The sequence below is a fragment of the Salmo salar genome, chromosome ssa10, assembly GCF_905237065.1.
Source record: "Salmo salar chromosome ssa10, Ssal_v3.1, whole genome shotgun sequence".
NCBI classification, from domain to species: domain Eukaryota; kingdom Metazoa; phylum Chordata; class Actinopteri; order Salmoniformes; family Salmonidae; genus Salmo; species Salmo salar.
Genome location: NC_059451.1, coordinates 68,006,334 through 68,026,788, shown reverse-complemented (window position 1 = coordinate 68,026,788; position 20,455 = coordinate 68,006,334). Strand labels below are relative to the sequence as shown.

Here is a 20,455-nt window from a genome sequence, read left to right as displayed (position 1 = left end):
ACAGAATTCATATGGCAGTCAAAACCCCGAGACAGATCGTAACAGGATGTGGAATTCTGAATTGCGACTCAACTTCAGCACTTTGCCTATAAATCACACCGTGAGCTATGGTTCATTGAGCACTTCCTATTGCTTCCACTAGATGTCCCCAGTCTTTACAAAGTGGTTTGAGTCTTCTGCTGTGAAAACTAACCCAAAGAGAGGCTGTTGATCTTGGTCACATGGGGAGGGCCGTCACCATTATGACGCCGGCGCCCCTGGCTACCCTCCCCTTTCGAAACGTTTTGAAAGACAATACAACCGTCCCCCTTGAATATTATTGGAGCTCTGGTTGAGAAAGGCCTTAAAGATTTATGTTATACAACGTTTGACATGTTTGAACGAACTTAAATATTTTTTTTTTGCATTTTGGTGAGAGAGAAGTCCCGCGCACGACGGTACATTTGGTGCAGCCTTCAGAACGCGCTAACAAGAAGCTATTGGGACATAAATTATTAACTTTTTCAAACGAAAATACATTTGTTGTGGACCTGGAATTCCTGGAAGTGCCTTCTGATGAAGATAATCAAAGGTAAGGGATTATTTACAATAGTATACAAGAGTAGATTTGATATGCGATTGTTCCAAGATGGCGCTGACCTGTAACGGTAGCCTATTTTTCTGAGTATCGCATCCCCTTTTATAACAAAGTGTGATTACCCAGTAAAGTTATTTTTAAATCTGGCATTGCGGGTGCTTTCACGAGATGTTAATAACCTCTTACATCTAGACGTTCCGCTAGCGGAACACCTGCTCCAATATCCAATGATAGGCGTGGCACGAATTACAAATATCTCCAAAATAGAAAAAAACTTCACAAAAACCCAGAAGACAGCTAAATGCAGCACTAACCTTTGATGATCTTCATCAGATGACACACCTAGGACATTATGTTATACAATACATGCATGTTTTGTTCAATCAAGTTCATATTTATATCAAAAACCAGCTTTTGACATTAGCATGTGACGTTCAGAACTAGCATACTTCCGGGGAATTTGCTAACAATTTACTAAATTACTCACGATAAACGTTCACAAAAAGCATAACAATTATTTTAAGAATTATAGATACAGAACTCCTCTATGCACTCGATATGTCCGATTTTAAAATAGCTTTTTGGTGAAAGCACATTTTGCAATATTCTAAGTACATAGCCCAGCCATCACGGGCTAGCTATTTAGACACCCGGCAAGTTTAGCACTCACCAATATCAGATTTACTATTATAAAAGTTTGATTACCTTTTGTTGTCTTCGTCAGAATTCACTCCCAGGACTGCTACTTCAATAACAAATGTTGGTCCAAAATAATCCATCGTTATATCCGAATAGCGGCGTTTTGTTCGTGCGTCCCAGACACTATCCGAAATGGTAAATCAGGGTCGTGCGCATGGCGCAATTCGTGACCAAAAAAATCTAAATATTCCATTACCGTACTTCGAAGCATGTCAACCGCTGTTTAAAATCAATTTTTATGCCATTTTTCTCGTAAAAAAGCGATAATATTCCGACCGGGAATGTCCATTTAGCTAAACAGAGGAAAGAAAACAAAGCTTTCGGTCGACGCGCGCACGAGCCTGAGTCTCACAGTACTGTAACCAGCCACTACCCAAACGCGCTATTTTGTTTCAGCCAGAGCCTGCAAAGCCACGATTCAGCGTTTTGCCGCCTTCTGAGAGCCTATGGCAGCCGTAGGAAGTGTCACGGGACAGCTAAGATCCTCACTCTTCAATAAACAGAGACAAGAAGAACGACACCTTGTCAGACAGGCCACTTCCTGCATGAAATCTTCTCAGGTTTTTGCCTGCCATATGAGTTCTGTTATACTCACAGACACCATTCAAACAGTTTTAGAAACTTTAGGGTGTTTTCTATCCAAAGCCAATAATTATATGCATATTCTAGTTACTGGGCAGGAGTAGTAACCAGATTAAATCGGGTACGTTTTTTATCCAGCCGAGAAAATACTGCCCCCTAGCCATAACAGGTTAATCTATAATTCTTAGAATGACAATATTACATTTTAAAAAGTTTTCGAATAGTAATTTAGTAAATTGTAGCGCTGTTTCACCGGATGCATTTGAACGAAAATAGTTTCTCAACGTCACGCGCCGATGTAAAATGCTGTTTTTATATATAAATATGAACTTTGTCGAACAAAAGAATGCATGTATTGTGTAACATGATGACCTAGGAGTGTCATCTGATGAAGATTGTCAAAGGTTAGTGCTGCATTTAGCTGTTTTTTGGTTATTTGTGATGCATGTGGTTGGTCGGAAAATGGCTATGTGAATACTTTGACAATATAGTCCTCTAACATTATCTAATGTTTTGCTTTTGCTGTAAAGCCTTTTTGAAATCGGACAATGTGGTTCGATTCAGGAGAGGTGTATCTATAAAACGATATAAAATAGTCCTATATTTGAAAAAAAATATATATAAAATTTTTCTATTGTTCGGTTATGAACATGGCGAAATGATTTTATGCTGGATGTTGACCCTGCATGTGGGATGGGTGCTTCAACATTAACTAACCACATTGTCCGATTTCAAAAAGGCTTTACAACGAAAGCAAAACATTAGATTATGTCAGGAGAGTACCCAGCCAGAAATAATCACACACCCATTTTTCAAGCTAGCATATAATGTCACAAAAACTAAAACCACAGCTAAATGCAGCACTAACCTTTGATGATCTTCATCAGATGACACTCCTAGGACATTATGTTATACAATACATGCATGTTTTGTTCAATCAAGTTCATATTTATATCAAAAACCAGCTTTTAACATTAGCATGTGACGTTCAGAACTAGCAAACATACCGAAAACTTCCGGTGAATTTACTAAATTACTCGCGATAAACGTTCACAAAAAAACATATCAATTATTTTAAGAATTATAGATACAGAACTCCTTTATGCAATCGAGGTGTCAGATTTTAAAATAGCTTTTCGGCAAAAGCACATTTTGCAATATTCTGAGTAGATAGCTCGCCATTACAGGCTAGCTAATTTGACACCCACCAAGTTTGGCACTCACCAAATTCAGATTTACTATAAGAAAAATTGGATTACCTTTGCTGTTCTTCGTCAGAATGCACTCCCAGGACTTCTACTTCATCCACAAATGTTGTTTTGGTTCAGAATAATCCATAGTTATGTTCAAATATCCTCTGTTTTGTTCTTGCGTTCAAGACACTTTCCGAACGGTGACGCGCGGACGCATGTCGTGACAAAAAAATTCAAAATATTCCATTACCGTACTTCGAAGCATGTCAAGCGCTGTTTAAAATTAATTTTTATGCGATTTTTCTCGTTAAATAGCGATAATATTCCGACCGGGAAACGTCTTTTTCGTTCAAAGACTGAAAATTTAAAATGGCCTCTTCACGTGCACGCGCGCCCCGTCTCATTGTTCTCAGATCGACCACTATCCAAATGCGCTACTGTTTTTCAGCCATGGACTGCAAAGTCATCATTCAATGTTCTGGCGCCTTCTGAGAGCCTATGGGAACCTTAGAATGTGTCACGTTACAGCAGAGATCCTCTGTTTTCAATAAAGAGAGTGTAGAAGGCCAAGAAATGGTCAGAGAGGGCACTTCCTGTTCAGAATCTTCTCAGGTTTTGGCCTGCCATATGAGTTCTGTTATACCCACAGACACCATTCAAACAGTTTTAGAAACTTTAGGGTGTTTTCTATCCAAATCAAACAATTATATGCATATTCTAGTTTCTGGGCAGTAGTAATAACCAGATTAAATCGGGTACGTTTTTTATCCGGATGTGAAAATACTGCCCCCTACCCTAGAGAGGTTAAGAACAAATTCTTATTTTCAATGACGGCCTAGGAACAGTATGTGTGCCTTGTTCAGGGGCAGAACGACAGATTTTTACCCCCGCCTAAGCCTCCCACTCCCCTGGGGAATGGAGCAGGACAGTTGCTTCTGGTGGATTTAGCGAATGTTTCTATCACCAATCCTGCTGTCCAACCATAGAAGCACGTCACCCACCATAGGCCAAATGGAGGAAAGCAGCCTGTGGTGAATGGGGCTTCTTTGGCGTTGGGAAGCTTGGCAACTGGATAGTTGCCGAACAGCTCTACAGAGCGGATGGGTTCCATCCAAATCATCTTGGTGCCTGAACCCTGTCCTCGCTGGTCCTCTTGCCTTCGGAGATTCCCGCGCCATCGTCCCCCTATCCGGACTCCTTTCCAGAGGGATTCTGTCTCAGATTTTGCCTCAGACGAGCTCCTCCTCTCACTGGACCTCGAGGGTGTCTGAAGCACCGGCTCCTTCATCAGCCATAATGGGTTTTGCGGCTGGCGGGAGGCACAAAAACTGCGGTTCCACCAGCCGTTATCATCAGCAGTTCTATAGTGAGAAACATCTCAGTTCCCGGGGTAGAAACCTTGAGCTATCCTGGGTCTTGGGTACAGCACATTACTAGGCCGTGTCCTACTGTTTTACGCCGAGAAGGATTTTAAAGAACTGATTGGAACTCTGAAAGACTCCAACAAGGATCCCATTATTTCAGGACGAGTGCTATCACTGAGTCGTGGCAGTGAAATATTCAGTAGGTTGCTGGCGCTACATGACTGTCTAGGAGTCTAGTTCTGTTGGAGTTACTTTTGTGGATTACTTTGACACCTTTTGGAAACAGAAAATATTCTACAGAGAAGATGTGGTCCATCCAAATCATCTTGGTGCCTGGACCCTGGACCCATTTCTCAAGGCTGCGCTGAGACATTGACTTTTCAACATCCTGTGTTCCGCACAGGTAATTCTAACCATAAATTAAAAGCATTATCATCATACTGCAGAACCGCAACAGTTAACCCTGACTCTTGTTTTAATCCACGTCCTCGCTCAAAGGAAATTCCTAATGGTACAGTTCTGGACAATCTTGTATCTATACAAATTCAAGCTAGCCAATTGGTATTTTCAAATAGGGGGTTACCAACTGAGCATAGTATGCTTGAATTAGAGATTCTGGTTATATCTGAAGCATGCTAAATAAGACTGTGCTGGATACTGACATGTCTCTGACTGGTTATAATGTTTTTAGATTGTCACGTCCTGACCAGTAAAAGGGGTTATTTGTCATTTTAGTTTGGTCAGGGCGTGGCAGGGGGTGTTTGTTTTGTGTTTTAGTGTTTTTGGTTTAGGTTCTATATTTTTTATTTCTATCTTTAAATCTAGTTTTCTATTTCTATGTTGGGTTTTTGGTAGGACCTCCAATTAGAGGCAGCTGGTTGTCATTGTCTCTAATTGGAGGACATATTTAGTTGAGGTTTGTTTCACTTGTGTTTTGTGGGTGGTTATTTCCTGTATAGTCTGTGCACCTTATGGGACTGTTTCATCGTTTGTTTCTTTTGTTTAAGTGTTATTTCTAATAAATTAAGAAGATGAGCACTTTACCCGCTGTGACTTGGTCCTATCCTTACGACGACTATGACATAGATTTGACAGAGTTGGCAGAGGTGGTGGTGTCACCATATTTATAAACAACTTAATTAAATGTTTCTGCATCTGTCTGGGTGCTATCGCCGAGGGAACCGGGGGTGCTTCAGCTAGCTCGTCAGGCTTACGCGCTTTAGCTGGCTTGAGAGGTCGTCTTGCCTCGGTGGGCTCGGCAGGCGCCCACCCCCACGTCATGCTTCAGCCGGCCAGCAGGCTCCCACACCTCAGCCGGTTCGTTAGGCTCCCACGCTTCATTATGCTCATTGGGATTTCACGCCCCAGCCGGATCGTCAGGCTCCCACGCCTGAGCCGGCTCACCAGGCCCCTACGCCTCTGCCGGTTCGTTGGGCTTCTACGCCCCCCGAGACGGCTTGTCCATCGCCCATGCCTCGGCCGGCCTGTCAGGCTCGCCCAGGTGGGCTGCTGGGTGGCGCCCCTGGGGCCTGCTCCCGCTCTCCCTCTCTGGCGCTCTTTCGTGCCAGACTGCCTATCATTAGGCACACCTGTCACCATCGTTACGTGCACCTGCGCTTCATTGGACATACCTGGACTCCATCACTATGTTGATTGCCCCTCCTATATTCTGTCCAGATGCTGCCTTGTCCTGTTCCATGACCATGTTTAATTAAATGTTCACTCCGTGTACCTGCTTCTCGTCCCCAGCGTCGATCCTTACAGGAATACTTACAGGCCATACTGGGTAAAATGCCATGTTATCTCTGTTATTTTTAAATAAATATCGATTATGTATATATCGTTCTCATTTGCTTTTAACACTATCAAGAATTAGAACAGGTCATAGAAGAAATAGTTTTAGTTACTCAGCTCAGTGGTCCTGGAATTCTTTCCTGAACATGAAAAAATGTAGCTAGGAAAGTCAGTTAAGAACAAATTCTTATTTACAATGATGCCTAGAAACAGTGGGTTAACTGTTCTTGTTCAGGGGCAGAATGACAGATGTTTACCTAGTCAGCTCGGGGATTTGACCTAGCAAACTTTCAGTTACTGGCCCAACGCTCTAACCTCTAGGCTACCTGCCGCCCCCAGTTAAACACTTGATCGATGTAAATATAATAGAAGAGTGTAATTGTCTTTAGGACAGCCATTTTTTGTGAAATTCATGTTTCTTTACATAATATGTAATTGTTGTACTGTATGTGTGTCCACAGTTTTGTTCAATGATGTGTTAGTGTATGTAATTTGTTTTGTCTGAAACTTTGTTCCCCCTGCTGCTGTTGGGCCAGGTCTCTCTTGAAAAAGAGATTTCATCTCAATGAGAAAAACTTGTATAAATAAAAAATACATCTGTCTCTAAGCAATTTGAATGTCTAGTCCTAAATGTGGGCCTTGGTAATAATGCCCCATTTACGCTAGTGGGAATTTATCACACTCACTCTGCCTAAACATGTGCTCTTAGCCAATGGTCTGATTTGCTCTCTAACTATGCTAAATCTGAACTAGGAATTTAGGGTGATCTTAATCTGGATTGGTTGTCTACTATCTCTGACTGGAGTGCTTTTAGTTTGTATGCCCCCAGCTCATGAAACAGCCTTCAGGTCACCTTGAAATTTGACTCGCTGGTCTCCATTGGAAAGTTTAGATGGAGTTTAAGGGAGGTGATATGTGAGAGTTGTGTTTGTTTTGATTCATCTTGTTATATTTATTTATTGTATTGATATTATTTATTGTATGTTCATGTTTACAGGGCTCCCTTGCAAATGAAACCCAGGTCTCAATGGTGACCAACCCTTTATAAAAAACAAAGACTGTAAAAATGGGACATAATACATCTTTGCTTTGTACTCAGCATTAAGGAGATAGATTCGGTGTAAGGCCCTGTGATAGACTAGCATTCTGTCCAGGGGTGTACTTTAAGCTGCTTCACGCTACAGAAACAGGAGATAGGCTCCTGCTCCTATGAGTCGTTCCGACTAGCACAAGCCAAGGGTCGTGCAAGGCTACTTACTTATTCTACACAAAAACAGTGAGCCTATCATTATCTTTTTTATTGGAGATTAAACCAGCAGTTCTCATGAATGACTCAGATGTGAAAGATGAGTTAAAAGACAATGACATAACACAGGGAGCATTACAATTACTGTTTTGAAAATTGACCCCTTCTGAAATTTTCTCCAACGTGATTGGAAAAAAATATCGGACTATGGAGCATCTAGAGACACCGCAATTCTCACTCACTCACTCACTCACTCACTCACTCACTCACTCACTCACTCACTCACTCACTCACTCACTCACTCAGACTCACCTTCCTCCGGTATGATGTGAAGGGTGACGATGAGACCGGCATCTTTGATGAGCTTGACAATGTCAGCGTGGGGCATGCTGATGATGGACTGCCCATTGACAGCCAGGATCCGGTCGCCCACCTTCAGGCTCCTGCAGCGGTCTGCCGGGCTGCTCTCGATGATACGACCGATCTTATGGGGCACAGCTAGTAGGGTGGTAGAAGCAATGGTTGAAATGTTAGAAAAAGGAGGAATATGGGGGTTGTCAAGTGCTGGACAGAAGAAGAAATAAAGTTGTAATGTTTTCAACTTTGTAATCTCCTCTCGTGTTTTTTTGAGAAGCGCACACACAAGAAAATGTTTGATCCCTCTGGGAAACTAACAAAACTTTGTCTTGTGTGTGACTCAGCAAACCATTGTGGGAGCATACTATAGAAGAATCAAATCAAATGTTATTAGTCACATGCGCTGAATACAACAGGTGTAGACCTTACAGTGAAATGCTTACTTACGAGCCCCTAACCAACAATGCAGTTAAAAATATGAATAAGAAAAATAAATAATAGTAATAAGTAATTAAAGAGCAGCAGTAAAATAACAATAGCGAGACTATATACAAGGGGGCAACGATACAGAGTCAATGTGCAGGGGCACCAGTTAGTTGAGGTAATATGTACTGTAGGTAGAGTTATTAAAGTTACTATGCCTAGATGATAACAACAGAGAGTAGCAGCGGTGTAAAAGGGGAGGGAGGGGGGTAATGCAAATAGTCTGGGTAGCCATTTGATTAGATCTTCAGGAGTCTTATGGCTTGGGGGTAGAAGCTGTTCAGAAGCCTGTTGGACCTAGACTTGGTGCTCCAGTACTGCTTGGCGTATGGTAGCAGAGAGAACAGTCTATGACTAGGGTGGCTGGAGTCTTTGACAATTTTAAGGGCCTTCCTCTGACACCGGCTGGTATAGAGGTCCATGGATGGCAGGAAGCTTGACCCCAGTGATGAACTGCGCACTACCCTCTGTAGTGCCTTGTGGTCGGAGGCCGAGCAGTTGCCATACCAGACAGTGATGCAACCAGTCAGGATGTTCTCGATGTTGCAACTGTAGAATAGTTTTGAGGACCCATGGCAAACTTATCAGCCTCCTGAAGGGGAATAGGTTTTGTCGTGCCGTCTTCACAACTGTCTTGTTGTGCTTGGACCACATTAGTTTGTGGGTGATGTGGACACCAAATAACTTGAAGCTCTCAACATGCTCCAATACAGCCCTGTCGATGAGAATGGGGGAGTGCTCGGTCCTCTTTTTCCTGTAGTCCACAATCATCTCCTTTGTCTTGATCACAGTGAGGGAGAAGTTGTTGTCCTGGCACCACATGGCCAGGTCTCTGACCTCCCCCCTATAGGCTGTCTCGTTGTTGTCGGTGATCAGGCCTACCACTGTTGTGTCATCGGCAAACTTAATGATGTTGTTGGAGTCGTGCCTGGCCGTGCAATCATGACTGAACAGGGACTACAGGAGGGGACTTAGCATGCACCCCTGAGGGGCCCCTATATTGAGGATTAGCGTGGTGGATGTGTTGTTCCCTACCCTTATCACCTGGGGGCGGCCCGTCAGGATGTCCAGGATCCAGTTGCAGAGGGAGGTGTTTAGTCCCAGGGTCCTTAGAGTAGTGATGAGCTTTGAGGGCACTATGGTGTTAAACACTGAGCTGTAGTCAATGAATAGCATTCTCACATAGGTGTTGCTTTTGTTTAGGTGGGAAAGGGCAGTGAGGAGTGCAATAGAGATTGCAACATCTGTGGATCTGTTGGGGTGGTATGCAAATTGGATTGGGTCTAGGGTTTTTGGGATAATAGTGTTGATGTGAGCCATGACCAGCCTTTTAAAGCACTTTATGGCTACAGATGTGAGTGCAACTGGTCGGTAGTAATTTAGGCAGGTTACATTAGTGTTCTTGGGCACAGGGACTATGGTGGTCTGCTTGAAACATGTTGGTATTACAGACTCGGATAGGGAGAGGATGAAAATGTAATTGAAGACACTTGCCAGTTGGTCAGCGCATGCTCGCAATACACATCCTGGTAATCCGTTTGGCCCTGCAGCCTTGTGAATGTTGACCTGTTTAACCTGTTGGGTCTAGGGGGCAGCATTTGCACGTCTGGATAAAAAAAATGTACCCGATTTAATCTGGTTACTAATCCTACCCAGTAACTAGAATATGCATATACTTATTATATATGGATAGAAAACACTCTAAAGTTTCCAAAACTGTTTGAATGGTGTCTGTGAGTATAACAGAACTCATTTGGCAGGCAAAACCCTGAGACATTTTCTGACAGGAAGTGGATACCTGATGTGTTGTATTGACTTTAAAGCTATCCCATTGAAAGACACAGGGGTTTAGGAATATTTTGGCACTTCCTATTGCTTCCACTAGATGTCACCAGCCTTTACAAAGTGTTTTGAGTCTTCTGGAGGGAGATCTGACCGAACAAGAGCCATGGAACGGTGATGTCCCATTAGACACCTGGCGCGCTACTTCATGTTGGGTACCCTCGTTCCAATACGTTATAAAAGGCTATGCATTCGTCCACCTTGAATATTATTCATGTTCTGGTTAAAAAGGCCCTAATGATTTATGCTATACAACGTTTGACATGTTTGAACGAACGGAAATATATTTTTTCCCCTCGTTCATGACGAGAAGTCCGGCTGGCTTACATCATGTGCTAACGAGACGGAGATTTTTGGACATAAATGATGAGCTTTTTTGAACAAAACTACATTCGTTATGGACCTGTGATACCTGGAAGTGACATCTGATGAAGAGAATCAAAGGTAATGGATTATTTACATAGTATTTTCGATTTTAGATCTCCCCAACATGACGTCTAGTCTGTATCGCAACGCGTATTTTTCTGGGCACAGTGCTCAGATTATTGCAAAGTGTGATTTCCCAGTAAGGTTATTTTTAAATCTGGCAAGTTGATTGCGTTCAAAAGATGTAAATCTATAATTCTTTAAATGACAATATAATATTTTAACAATGTTTTCTAATTTTAATTATTTAATTTCTGACGCTGACTTGACTGCCGGTTATTGGAGGGAAACGATTTCCTCAACATCAATGCCATAGTAAAACGCTGTTTTTGTATATAAATATGAACTTGATAGAACTAAAAATGCATGCATTGTCTAACATAATGTCCTAGGAGTGTCATCTGATGGAGATTGTAAAAGGTTAGTGTATCATTTTAGCTGGTTTTATGGTTTTGGTGACCCTGTCTTTGACTTGACAAAACATTACACACAACTCTTGTAAATGTACTGTCCTAACATACTCTAAATTTATGCTTTCGCCGTAAAACCTTTTTGAAATCGTAAAACGTGGTTAGATTAAGGAGATGTTTATCTTTCAAATGGTGTAACATAGTTGTATTTTTGAAAAATTTGAATTTTGACATTTATTTGGATTCAAATTTGCCGCTCTTGAAATGCACCTGCTGTTGATGGAGTGCACCACAGGTGGCACGCTAGCGTCCCACCTAGCCCCAAGAGGTTAAAGGTCTTACTCACATCGGCTGCGAAGAGCGTGATCACACAGTCTTCTGGAACAGCTGGTGCTCTCATGCATGTTTCAGTGTTATTTGTCTCGAAGCGAGCATAGAAATAGTTTAGCTCATCTGGTAGGCTTGTGTCACTGGGCAGCTCTTGGCTGTGCTTTCCATTGTAGTCTGTAATGGTTTGCAAGCCCTGCCACATCTGATGAGTGTCAGACCCAGTGTACTCGATCTTAGTCCTGTATTGACACTTTGCCTGTTTGATGGTTCATCGGAGGGCATAGTTGGATTTCTTATGAGCTTCCGGGTTAGACTCCCGCTCCTTGAAAGCGGCATCTCTAGCCTTTAGCTCAGTGCGGATGCTGCCTGTATTCATGGCTTCTGGTTGGGGTATGTGCGCACGGTCAATGTGGGAACGACGTCATCAATGCACTTATTGATGAAGCCAATGACAGATGTGGTGTCTTCCTCAATGCCATTGGAGGAATCCCGGAACATATTCCAGTCTGTGCTAGCAAAATAGTCCTGTAGCTTAGCATCTGCTTCATATGACCACTTTTTTGTTGATCTAGTCACTGGTGCTTCCATGGAATTATGGCCAGATTTGCCAAATGGAGGGTGAGGGAGAGCTTTGTTTGCATCTCTCTGTGTGGAGCATAGGTGGTCCAGAGTTATTTTCCCTCTGGTTGCACATTTAACCTGTTAGGGCTAGGGGGCAGTATTTACACCGCCGGATAAAAAACGTACCCGATTTAATCTGGTTACCACTCCTACCCAGTAACTAGAATATGCATATACTTATTACATATGGATAGAAAACACCCTAAAGTTTCTAAAACTGTTTGAATGGTGTCTGTGAGTATAACAGAACTCATTTGGCAGGCAAAAATCTGAGAAGGTTTCATTCAGGAAGTGGCCTGTCTGACAAGGTGTCGTTCTTCTTGTCTCTGTTTATTGAAGAGTGAGGATCTTAGCTGTCCCGTGACACTTCCTACGGCTGCCATAGGGTCTCAGGAGGCGGTAAAAAGCTGAATCGTGGCTTTGCAGGCTCTGGCTGAAAAAAAGTAGCGCGTTTGGGTAGTGGCTGGTTACAGTACTGTGAGACTGAGCCTCGTGCCCGCGTCGACCGAAAGCTTTGTTTACTTTCCTCTGTTTAGCTAAATGGACATTCCCGGTCGGAATATTATCGCTTTTTTTACGAGAAAAATGGCATAAAAATGGATTTTAAACAGCGGTTGACATGCTTCGAAGTACGGTAATGGAATATTTAGATTTTTTTTTGTCACGAATTGCGCCATGCGCGCGACCCTGATTTACCATTTCAGATAGTGTCTGGGACGCACGAACAAAACGCCGCTATTCGGATATAACGATGGATTATTTTGGACCAAACCAACATTTGTTATTGAAGTAGCAGTCCTGGGAGTGCATTCTGACGAAGACAACAAAAGGTAATCAAACTTTTATAAAAGTAAATCTGATTATGGTGAGTGCTAAACTTGCCGGGTGTCTAAATAGCTAGCCCGTGATGCCTGGGCTATGTACTTAGAATATTGCAAAATGTGCTTTCACCAAAAAGCTATTTTAAAATCGGACATATCGAGTGCATAGAGGAGTTCTGTATCTATAATTCTTAAAATAATTGTTATGCTTTTTGTGAACGTTTATCGTGAGTAATTTAGTAAATTGTTAGCAAATTCCCCGGAAGTTTGCGGGGGGTATGCTAGTTCTGAACGTCACATGCTAATGTAAAAAGCTGTTTTTTGATATAAATATGAACTTGATTGAACAAAACATGCATGTATTGTATAACATAATGTCCTAGGTGTGTCATCTGATGAAGATCATCAAAGGTTAGTGCTGCATTTAGCTGTCTTCTGGGTTTTTGTGAAATTATATGCTACCTTGAAAAATGGGTGTCTGATTATTTCTGGCTTGGTACTCTGCTGACATAATCTAATGTTTTTCTTTCGTTGTAAAGCCTTTTTGAAATCGGACAGTGTGGTTAGATTAACGAGAGTCTTGTCTTTAAATGGCTGTAAAATAGTCATATGTTTGAGAAATTGAAGTAATAGGATTTTTAACGTTTTGAAAATCGCGCCACAGGCTTGCAGTGGCTGTTACGTAGGTGGGACGAATTCGTCCCGCCTAGCCTAGAGAGGTTAACTCAGTCACCGGCACACCCCCAGGGACAGACAAGACCTAGCGTCATGAGACAGCCTTTTTCTGTCATTCCGAATAAAAACCCCACCCAGGGTTACTTTCTTGAGACCAGGCCTCCAATCCATTACGAGTTGGCCAATAGGTTTGACCCTGCATCCCTCTACTTAACTTTAACCATACCATGTGGTTAAACTTTTAGACTATCGATACCGACAGAATAATAACAAGTCTTTGATATTAATTAATAGTCTGCAGCTAGAAATTTGATATCATCAAACGCGAAGACCGACGAAACATCCATTCTATAACGACATTAATGAATGTCGCTTTGAAAGATCCATTCTAACCAAGAGAGAGAGAACTCTCCAACAGGACAAAAACTCTCCAACAAGGATCACGACGACACACTGAGCGTAAATATATATTGATTGCAATTGTTCCCGAGTGAGTGAGCGTTCATGTGCAAAGGATTAGCATATCAATTGTTAAAACCTCTTACATCTAGACGTTCCGCTAGCGGAACACCTGCTCCAATATCCAATGATGGGCGTGGCGCGAAATACAAAGTCCTCGAAAATCCCAAAACTTCAATTTTTCAAACATATGACTATTTTACACCATTTTAAAGACAAGACTCTCCTTTATCTAACCACACTGTCCGATTTCAAATAGGCTTTACAGCGAAAGCAAAACATTAGATTATGTCAGCAGAGTACCCAGCCAGAAATAATCAGACACCCATTTTTCAAGCTAGCATATAATGTCACAAAAAACAAAACCACAGCTAAATGCAGCACTAACCTTTGATGATCTTCATCAGATGACAACCCTAGGACATTATGTTATACAATGCATGCATGTTTTGTTCAATCAAGTTCATATTTATATCAAAAAACAGCTTTTCACATTAGCATGTGACGTTCAGAACTAGCATACCCCCCGCAAACTTCCGGGGAATTTACTAACAATTTACTAAATTACTCACGATAAACGTTCACAAAAAGCATAACAATTATTTTAAGAATTATAGATACAGCACTCCTTTGTGCAATCGAGGTGTCCGATTTTAAAATAGCTTTTCGGTGAAAGCACATTTTGCAATATTCTCAGTAGATAGCCCAGCCATCACGGCTAGCCATTTAGACACCGACCAAGTTTAGCCCTGACCAAACTCCGATTTACTATTACAAAAGTTTGATTACCTTTGTTGTCTTCATCAGAATGCACTCCCAGGACTGCTACTTCAATAACAAATGTTGGTTTGGTCCAAAATAATCCATCGTTATATCCAAATAGCGGCGTTTTGTTTGTGCGTTCAAGACACTATCCGAAGTGTAAATAAGGGTCACGAGCATGGCGCAATTCATGACAAAAGATTTCTAAATATTCCATTACCGTACTTCGAAGCATGTCAATCGCTGTTTAAAATCCATTTTTATGCCATTTTTCTCATAAAAAAGCGAATATATTCCGACCGGGAATCTGCATTTAGGTAAACAGACGAACGAAAACAAAGCATTCTGTCGACGCGGGCACGCGCCTGAGTCTCACAGTACTGTGAGCAGCCACTACCCAAACGCGCTATTTTGTTTCAACCAGAGCCTGCAAAGCCACGATTCAGCTTTTTGCCGCCTTCTGAGAGCCCATGGGAGCTGTAGGAAGTGTCACGTAACAGCAGAGATCCTCTGTAATGGATAGAGATAATGAAGAAGGGCAAGAAATTGTCAGACAGGCCACTTCCTGCATGTAATCTTCTCAGGTTTTGGCCTGCCAAATGAGTTCTGTTATACTCACAGACACCATTCAAACAGTTTTAGAAACTTTGGAGTGTTTTCTATCCAAAGCTAATAATTATAAGCATATTCTAGTTTCTGGGCAGGAGTAATAATCAGATTAAATCGGGTACGTTTTTTATCCGGCTGTGAAAATACTGCCCCCTATCCATAACAGGTTAAGTTTCCCTGCATTAAAGTCCCCAGCTTCTAGGAGCACCGCTTCTGGGTGAGAGTTTTCTTGTTTGCTTATGGCGGAATACAGCTCATTCGATGCTATCTTAGTGCCAGGCTCTGACTGTGGTGGTATGTAAACAGCTACAAAGAATATAGATGAAAACTCTCTTGGTAGGTAGTGTGGTCTGCAGCTTATCATGAGAAACTCTACCTCAGGAGAGCAATAGCTAAAGACTTCCTTAGATATCGTGCACCAGTGGTTGTTTACAAAAATACACAGATCACCGCCCCTTGTCTTACCAGACGACACTGTTCTATCCTGCCAGTACAGCGTATAACCAGCCAGCTGTATGTTGATATTGTCGTCGTTCAGTCACGACTCCGTGAAGCATAAGATGTTACAGTTTTTAATGTCCCGTTGGTAGTTTAATCTTCCAAGTAACTCGTCCCTTTTATTGTCCAAAGATTGCATGTTTGCTTGAGGGAAGTGGGGTTTGTTCGATTGCCTCCGACTTCTCAGAAGGCATCCCACTCTCCGGCCTCTCTTTCGCTGCCTCCTCTTCACGCAGATCACTGGGGTCAGGGCCTGTTCCAGAGGGCGCTGTATGTCCTCCGCCTCGGGCTCGTCAGAGTGTGAAGAAATGAAGAAAAAGGATTCTGCTAGTCTGTGGTGAGTAATCACAGTCCTGACGTCTAGAAGCGGCCTGAATACTTTCCAAATGCACTGTATAATCACTTTAGTAGTTTTACTCTAGTAATTCTATTTCTATGGTGTGTGAGAAAGAATGTATGACTCACTGATGATGGCAGCGTTCTCCGGTCGGTTCAGCGAGCTGATGATAACGAAGCCAAAGCCTTCGTTCTCCTTGCGGTGGATGATGACATCACTGGTCTGCAGGGGGACGGCACCCTCCAGGGGGGAGGTGACGGAGGGCGGCGAGGCGTTGTCGGGGGTGACAGGACAGGAAGCTGAGGCGGCGTCGCTGTGTGGGGAGCTGTGCTGCGTGGACACGGAGCCAGGGCTACGGCCGTTCACCCCTAACACCACACCTACAGTAGGCAGCATAGGGGATAGGGGGAGAGAAAGAGAGAGAGTGTGTTTTTTTGCCCCTCCCTCTGTAGTGTACACTACTCACCAGGGAAATAGATTCTCTTCCGGACCATCAGGCTGACCTGGCCATTGAATATTTTGTAAGGTGTGTATAGTGTATAGTACTGTACAATACATTATGATGGTGATTAGTGTCTACTCTGTAGTGTACACTACTCACTGGGGAAGTGGACTCTCCTCCGGACCGCCAGGCTGACCTGGCCATTGCGAGCGGCGGCGTGCATCAGGTCGATCACGTATCTGTGTGGTTTCCCAGCAACCACCATCTTATCCACGGAGATGAGCTCGTCCCCGGGTCGAAGTCGTCCGTCGCGTTCTGCAGGAGTGTTCTCTATGATCGCCCCGATCACAATCTGTTCAATGACAATCTATATTAGCATATATATATATATATATATATATATATATATATATATATATATATATATATACTGCTCAAAAAAATAAAGGGAACACTTAAACAACACAATGTAACTCCAAGTCAATCACACTTCTGTGAAATCAAACTGTCCACTTAGGAAGCAACACTGATTGACAATAAATTTCACAAGCTGTTGTGCAAATGGAATAGACAACAGGTGGAAATTATAGGCAATTAGCAAGACACCCCCAATAAAGGAGTGGTTCTGCAGGTGGTAAGCACAGACCACTTCTCAGTTCCTATGCTTCCTGGCTGATGTTTTGGTCACTTTTGAATGCTGGTGGTGCTTTCACACTAGTGGAAGCATGAGACAGAGTCTACAACACACACAAGTGGCTCAGGTAATGCAGCTCATCCAGGATGGCACATCAATGCGAGCTGTGGCAAGAAGGTTTGCTGTGTCTGTCAGCGTAGTCTCCAGAGCATGGAGGCTCTACCAGGAGACAGGCCAGTACATCAGGAGACGTGGAGGAGGCCATAGGAGGGCAACAACCCAGCAGCAGGACCGCTACCTCCGCCTTTGTGCAAGGAGGAGCAGGAGGAGCACTGCCAGAGCCCTGCAAAATGACCTCCAGCAGGCCACAAATGTGCATGTGTTTGCTCAAACGGTCAGAAACAGACTCCATGAGGGTGGTATGAGGGCCCGACGTCCACAGGTGGGGGTTGTGCTTACAGCCCAACACCGTGCAGGACATTTGGCATTTGACAGAGAACACCAAGATTGGCAAATTCGCCACTGGCGTCCTGTGCTCTTCACAGTTGAAAGCAGGTTCACACTGAGCATATGTGACAGACGTGACAGTCTGGAGACGCCGTGGAGAACATTCTGCTGCCTGCAACATCCTCCAGCATGACCGGTTTGGTGGTGGGTCAGTCATGGTGTGGGGTGGCATTTCTTTGGGGGGCCGCACAGCCCTCCATGTGCTCACCAGAGGTAGCCTGACTGCCATTAGGTACCGAGATGAGATCCTCAGACCCCTTGTGAGACCATATGCTGGTGCGGTTGGCCCTGGGTTCCTCCTAATGCAAGACAATGCTAGACCTCATGTGGCTGGAGTGTGTCAGCAGTTCCTGCAAGAGGAAGGCATTGATGCTATGGACTGGCCTGCCCGTTCCCCAGACCTGAATCCAATTGAGCACATCTGGGACATCATGTCTCGCTCTATCCACCAACGCCACGTTGCACCACAGACTGTCCAGGAGTTGGCGGATGCTTTTGTCCAGGTCTGGGAGGAGATCCCTCAGGAGACCATCCGCCACCTCATCAGGAGCATGCCCAGGCGTTGTAGGGAGGTCATACAGGCACGTGGAGGCCACACACACTACTGAGCCTCATTTTGACTTGTTTTAAGGACATTACATCAAAGTTGGATCAGCCTGTAGTGTGGTTTTCCACTTTAAATTTGAGTGTGACTCCAAATCCAGACCTCCATGGGTTGATAAATTGGATTTCCATTGATTATTTTTGTGTGATTTTGTTGTCAGCACATTCAACTATGTAAAGAAAAAAGTATTTAATAAGATTATTTCATTCATTCAGATCTAGGATGTGTTATTTTAGTGTTCCCTTTATTTTTTTGAGCAGTGTATATATATATATATATATATATATATATATATATATATATATATATATAATTATAGTCGTGTCTTTGGACACCATTAACTGAAGACATGTTTATCAAAAGAACTCCCTGTAATTATTATCACGCGATTAAACTGATTAATCGTTTAATTGTAATTAACTAGGAGATCGGGGCACCAAGGAAAATATTCAGATTACAAAGTTATAATTTTCCTAATATAACTTTCCTCTATTATAACATTATATATTATAGTATCTGACCGATTATCTTCTGGTTTAAGTGGTGAATTTTACCTCGCGTCAGTCTCATTCCAAACGTCGTAAATTGTTGTATCTGCACGAACCCAGTCTTTACTAAATCATCCATACATCAACTGTATTAAAATAATTTATTTACTAAACAAAGTAATTCACAGAAAGTATACAAACCATAATTATCGTCACAAAGAATTGGTAGAGTAATGTGCCCTAGTGGGCTAAACCGGCATGGCGGCTTTTTAAACAAAGGGTCATAAAAGGGCAGCTGAGGAGGCACAACAGAGTTGATAAATATTAACTTGTTATGGATAGGGGGCAGTATTTTCACGGCCGGATAAAAAACATACCCGATTTAATCTGATTATTACTCCTGCCTAGAAACTAGAATATGCATATAATTATTAGCTTTGGATAGAAAACACTCCAAAGGTTCTAAAACTGTTTAAATGGTGTCTGTGAGTATAACAGAACTAATTTGGCAGGCCAAAACCTGAGAGGATTCCAAACAGGAAGCGCCCTCTCTGACCATTTCTTGGCCTTCTTGATCATCTCTATCCAAAACAGGGGATCTCTGCTGTAACGTGACATTTTCTAATGCTCCCATAGGCTCTCAGAAGGCGCCAGAACGTTGAATGATGACTTTGCAGGCCATGGCTGAAAAACAGTAGCGCATTTGGATAGTGGTCGATCTGAGAACAATGACACTGGTGCGCGCGTGCACGAGAAGAGTCCATTTAACTTTCTCTGTCTTTGAACGAAAACAACAACTCCCGGTCGGAATATTATCGCTTTTTTACGAGAAAAATTGCATAAAAATTGATTTTAAACAGCAGTTGACATGCTTCGAAGTACGGAATTGGAATACTTTGACATTTTTTGTCACGAAACGCGCCGAGCGCGTCACCCTTCGTTACCCTTCGGATAGTGTCTTGAATGCACAACAAAACACCGCTATTTGGATATAACTATGGATTATTTGGAACCAAACCAACATTTGTTATTGAAGTAGAAGTCCTGGGAGTGCATTCTGACGAAGAACAGCAAAGGTAATCTAATTTTTACCAAACTTGTTGGGTGTCAAAATAGCTAGCCATGATGGCCAGGCTATCTACTCAGAATATTGCAAAATGTGCTTTCATCGAAAATCTATTTTAAAATCGGACACCGCGATTGCATAAAGGAGTTCTGTATCTATAATTCTTAAAATAATTGTTATGTTTTTTGTGAACGTTTATCGTGAGTAATTTAGTAAATTCACCGGAAGTGTTCGGTGGGAATGCTAGTTCTGAACGTCACATGCTAATGTAAAAAGCTGTTTTTTGATATAAATATTAACTTGATTGAACAAAACATGCATGTATTCTATAACATAATGTCCTAGGAGTGTCATCTGATGAAGATCATCAAAGGTTAGTGCTGCATTTAGCTGTGGTTTTGTTTTTTGTGACATTATATGCTAGCTTGAAAAATGGGTGTCTGATTATTTCTGGCTGGGTACTCTGCTGACATAATCTAATGTTTTGCTTTCGCTGTAAAGCCTATTTGAAATCGGACAGTGTGGTTAGATAAAGGAGAGTCTTGTCTTTAAAATGGTGTAAAATAGTCATATGTTTGAAAAATTGAAGTTTTGGGATTTTCGAGGACTTTGTATTTCGCGCCACGCCC

General features: G+C 42.5%; 1 protein-coding gene across 1 annotated transcript in view; it reads right to left on the bottom strand.

Annotated features, from left to right (window-relative positions):
• Nucleotides 1-20,455, bottom strand: part of LOC106591140 (membrane-associated guanylate kinase, WW and PDZ domain-containing protein 2) — a 430,776-nt gene that overhangs the window by 16,888 nt on the left and 393,433 nt on the right. Inside the window, 3 exon segments of the mRNA XM_045688044.1 lie at nucleotides 7,768-7,953; nucleotides 16,214-16,465; nucleotides 16,687-16,879. Coding sequence (XP_045544000.1) covers nucleotides 7,768-7,953; nucleotides 16,214-16,465; nucleotides 16,687-16,879 — 631 coding nt within the window.